This window comes from Nothobranchius furzeri, chromosome 13 (assembly GCF_043380555.1).
Source record: "Nothobranchius furzeri strain GRZ-AD chromosome 13, NfurGRZ-RIMD1, whole genome shotgun sequence".
NCBI lineage: Eukaryota > Metazoa > Chordata > Actinopteri > Cyprinodontiformes > Nothobranchiidae > Nothobranchius > Nothobranchius furzeri.
In genome coordinates this window covers 62,212,455-62,216,874 of record NC_091753.1, presented here as the reverse complement: position 1 = coordinate 62,216,874, position 4,420 = coordinate 62,212,455, and the positions used below count along the sequence as shown (strand labels likewise).

General features: G+C 51.2%; 1 protein-coding gene across 4 annotated transcripts in view; it reads left to right on the top strand.

Moving 5' to 3' along the window:
• LOC107397135 (large neutral amino acids transporter small subunit 4) overlaps positions 1 to 4,070 on the top strand; it is a 20,925-nt gene extending 16,855 nt beyond the window's left edge. For 2 of the 4 annotated variants that reach the window (XM_015977040.3, XM_015977041.3), the window contains exons 8-15: positions 83 to 288; positions 1,870 to 2,013; positions 2,129 to 2,146; positions 2,303 to 2,429; positions 2,517 to 2,649; positions 3,118 to 3,191; positions 3,435 to 3,558; positions 3,646 to 4,070. In XM_015977040.3, coding sequence (XP_015832526.3) covers positions 83 to 288; positions 1,870 to 2,013; positions 2,129 to 2,146; positions 2,303 to 2,429; positions 2,517 to 2,649; positions 3,118 to 3,191; positions 3,435 to 3,558; positions 3,646 to 3,807 — 988 coding nt within the window. In that variant the 3' untranslated portion in view covers positions 3,808 to 4,070. The remainder of the gene's footprint in view (positions 1 to 82; positions 289 to 1,869; positions 2,014 to 2,128; positions 2,147 to 2,302; positions 2,430 to 2,516; positions 2,650 to 3,117; positions 3,192 to 3,434; positions 3,559 to 3,645) is intronic. The other 2 variants (XM_015977042.3, XM_015977043.3) reach the window with 2 other exon arrangements.
• Positions 4,071 to 4,420: the final 350 nt, after the last annotated feature.

The following is a 4,420-nucleotide window of genomic DNA, read 5'->3' as shown; positions in this document are numbered from 1 at the left end:
CTGCTTGCTTCCTTTGGCTCATTCTGAATCCTGCATCAAATGCGCTTACATCCTTCCTTTCCCATCTCTCGTGCTCCCTCAGGGTGAAGATCAAGTTCAGCTGGCTGGGTTTCGACCACAAGATCACTGGGAAGCAGTTTTACCGTCAGGTGACCACCGTGGGCCGCCGGCTCAGTGTGGGACACTCCATGAAGCAGCCGCCGTCCAAAGAGCTGGCCGAGCAGGACGCCAACACGCTGTGCCTGTCCACTGTCGACCTGGAGGTGAAGTGCAAAGGAGAGGAAGAGAGTAAGCAACAATAGTCCCACATCTTCACGCTCACATCTCCAGCCCAGCAGGTCTTCTCATCAGGCTCACACACTCCTGAGAGGTGGCTGGTTGTGTGTGTGTCGGTCTTTTTGGTACCAAATGGACCGTAGAATCAGTTCGGACCAGATTCTTGGAAAAGCCTCTCAGCAGGAGTGTGGTTCTTCAGCAGGGAGTGCTGCAAAAGCATCGTTATGGCTTCAGGCCTCCGCTGGTTTCAGGGTGTGTGTGTGTGTGTGTGTGTGTGTTCTGTCAGAAGCTTTTAGGATCACACTGCTGCCCCCTCGTTCTGCTCATAAGGGATAAGCTGAGTGTACATTTGTGTGTCAGAGCCCCAGCTGAAGGCTTCTTGGACCGCCTTTCCTTTACATGTTTCATGGCCTCTGCTCTGACTTGGTCAGGAGGACTCAGGAGGCATCCTAAGTTGCCGGTTGGATGACCTAACCATTCCTCTAATCAGGCTTGCATGGATGCCTATCGGTCAAGGCAATAAACCGGCCTGCTCCGTGTGTGCAGCCACCATCAACTGGTTGTTTCCATCTCCGAGCAAAGGACAGATCCACCCCGGTTCTGTTTATATTCCTTAATGCTTAACTTTTCCTAGAGCCGGGCTTTCTGTGAACGCTTCAGCTGCTGTGCCTCCAGCCCGGGATTAGATGTGTAACCATGGCAACAGGGGGCAGACCGAATATTTAGATGCAATCTCTGCTCTTCTAGGTAGCTGTGTGTGTGTGTGTGTGTGGGGGGGGGGGGGGGCAGCTTGACATCAACAGTGTGAGGCCATATTAAATTCCAGTTCTGGAGGGCCAGTATCCAGCACGTTTTAGCTGTTTCTCTGCTCCAGCACACCTGATTCAACAGTTTAATCAGGTGTGCTGGAGCATCAGGCTCTGCAGAAGCCTGTTAATCATCAGTCGACTGAAAACAGGGTTGTTGACATGGAGTTAAAAGTAAAACATGCTGGAGTAAGGAGTCAGAGAGACGCAGGCTCGATGGGACGTGCAGCTTCCTGCAGCGTTGGCAGGTAAAGATGCTCCACCTGGTCGGTCTGTGCTCACCGATCCTCTCGTGTGTTTCTTCTGTTAGGAGAAGACGGGCTCATGTTTCATGAGAGAGTTCGGATAGTTTGAAGTTCTGGTAGAATGTTTTTAACCAATAAAGTCTTACCTGCTGCAGCTAGCTCTGTGAATGGCCTCAGTCTGGAGAAACAGAGACGGGTTTGGAGTGACAGCTCGTGTCACAGCTGGACCACATGTAAAGTGGACTTCTGGCGTCGTGACCCAACTCTGAATCTTAAAAATCTCACGGTGGTCATTGTGAATGGGACTAAAACTCTGCTGTGATCTTTGTGTTTCATGGTTATTCTGTCCGGGATGAACCTCCAGCCAGGAGTGGTACTGAACAGGATGTAGCGCGTGCAGCTAGTGGGCTGCTAGTTCTGTGTAACCAGTAGCTGCTGGGGTTGTCAGCACCTGGTACAGGTCACCATTCTCACAGCAGCAGTGAGTCAAGGCTAAATACAAAACACAGCGTGGGATTGACCTCTGACCCTGTCCTCTGCAGCTCAGTCCTTCATGAAGAGTGTCTTCAGTCCCATCTTCCTGCTGAGCCTCATCACCATGTGTGTCACTCAGCTGAGGCTCATCTTCTACATGGGGGCCATGAACACCATCCTGGAGTCGCTTACAGATGGAGACCTGAACACAGGTGTGTGTGTGTGTGTGTGTGTGTGTGTGTGTGTGTGTTCTGCTGGGTTTGGTGGCCTTGTATCTTTAACGCCTCTTAACTTCCCTGTCATGCTGGCTTCCTGCTGCTGTTGCAGTGGAGAGGATGCAAGTGGGTAAGAGAGCTGATCCCCCCCCCCCCCCCCCCTACTTGTCTGGAGCATGAAGTCCACAGTTCACCACCAAAGTCTCGTCACATTCACATCACTTCAGCTTCATACGTCTAGTTTTAAAACCAAGGCCTAACAGGAAGCTCCGCCTCTGTCTCTCAGTCAGCGTGTACACCTCCATCTTCGGCGTGCTCCAGCTTCTCTGTCTCATCACCTCTCCTGCCATCGGTTACATCATGGACTGGAAGCTCAAAGACTGCGAGGATGAGAATGACAAGACTGTGAAAAGGTGAGAGGACACACTTTTAGACATTTTAGAGAGTAAACATGAAGAATCTGGAAAACAAGTTACTTATACCCCCCCCCCCCCTATCAGAGAGCCCGGTGAGCCCCGTCGCCCTGGAAGAAAGATCCAGAAGATCGTTAACGCCACCAGAGCCTTCATCTTCACCAACCTGCTCCTGGTTGGCTTCGGAGTTACATGCATCATTCCTAACCTGACACTCCAGGTGTGTGTGTGTGTGTGTGTGTGTGTGTGTGTGTGTGTGTGTGTGTGTGTGTGCGCGCTTCTCTGCAGAGATTCCACTGCAGATGCAGTTATCCAATAGCAACGAATGCCAGCAGCTCCAGTGTTTCTCAGTGTGTCAGCGCCACCTGCTGGACATAAAAGGCATTAACAGAGGTTTTCAGTCCTGGTCCTGGAGGGCCCGTATCTAGCATGTTTTAATTGTTTCCCTGCTCTAACACACCTGATTCAGAGGTTGAATCACCAGTTCAGCAGCTCACCAGGCTCTGTGAAAGCATGTTGGTCACCTGCTGATTAAAATCAGGCGTTTTGAAGCAAGGAAACAACAAAAACATGCTAGACACTGGCTCTCCATGACATTTGTCTGTGCCTGAGGCTTTTATGACAGATGAACATGTGAAGCATGCTTACCTGTATTAGAAGTGGGTCTTTGTTTCTTGTATTCCTGTAGATCTTGTCCTTCGTCCTGCACACTGTGGTGAGAGGCTTCATCCACTCTGCTGTCGGAGGCCTGTATGCTGCTGTGTAAGTGCCTGTATGCTGCTGTGTAAGTGCCTGTATGCTGCTGTGTAAGTGCCTGTATGCTGCTGTGTAAGTGTGGGACAACACACACACAGGTTTACTCTGCCTTCGGAGGACCGTCATCCCCATGGTTCTTAGGTTTTCTTGTGATATTGAACCGGTTTAGCTCTTTTTCATTCTGACCCGTCTCAGAGGGATGAAGCTCATCAACTGAACTCAAACCCTGGTGGTGTTCATCCTCCACAGGTACCCATCCTCCCAGTTTGGCAGCCTGACAGGTATGCAGTCTCTCATCAGTGCTCTGTTCGCCCTGCTCCAGCAGCCTCTCTTCATGGCCATAATGGGCCCCCTGGAGGGAGATCCTTTATGGGTAGGACAACACAAACACATGAAGCTGAGCATGACTGGCTGGAGTTAGCCGTTTGCATCCCAGCTCATCTACTTCTGCCTCTCTCAGGTGAATGTGGGCCTGTTGGTGCTGAGCATGCTGGGATTCTGCCTGCCCTTGTACCTGCTGTGTCACAGTCGTCACCTCCAACACATCAGGGATGAGCAAGATGAAGACCCCAAGGTCTATGTCAAGATCAGCAACGGCGGTGCGCCTGAAGCCTGTGTCTAGGGAGGGAGGAGGAATGAACTACCTGAGATTCAGAGAGGAGGAGGGTGGAGCTCATCTTCTGGTGTGAGACCTGTGTCGAGGTCATAGCCGGACAAATCCTTCACACAAGCACAGGAGACTGGTGGTCCTACACAACCAAACACCCTCTGATGTTTCACGGATAACCAAACACACACTCAGGTCACAGGAAGCTCCTGATTTACAAGACTGTGAAGAATCACTTCCATTTCCCCAAATGACTCTTTCTACTCGCTCTCACGCCGCTCCTTCAGCACCCGCGATCTGCTGGTGTAGCTGCTGTTAGTCCAAGTGGAGAAGACGAGGAAACCAGCGGGTTTCTAGGCTAACTCAAAGCTCTGGTGACTCACACATGGAGACAAAAACCAAAAACACGAACGTTCACCTTGTTTAGAGGTTATTGAGACATGCCAGTAATCAACACGGGCTAGGGTTAGCCAACTGACGTGTAGCCAATCAGGAAGCCAGGTGATGGAAGCGCACTGCAGGCTTCTCCTCGGCCATGGTTCTTTGCTCAGAAGTCATGGGCTGATGATGGTCAGCACCTCCTTCACCTGCTGCAGGACACAGCTCACCCCCTCCAGCCTGCTCCAAA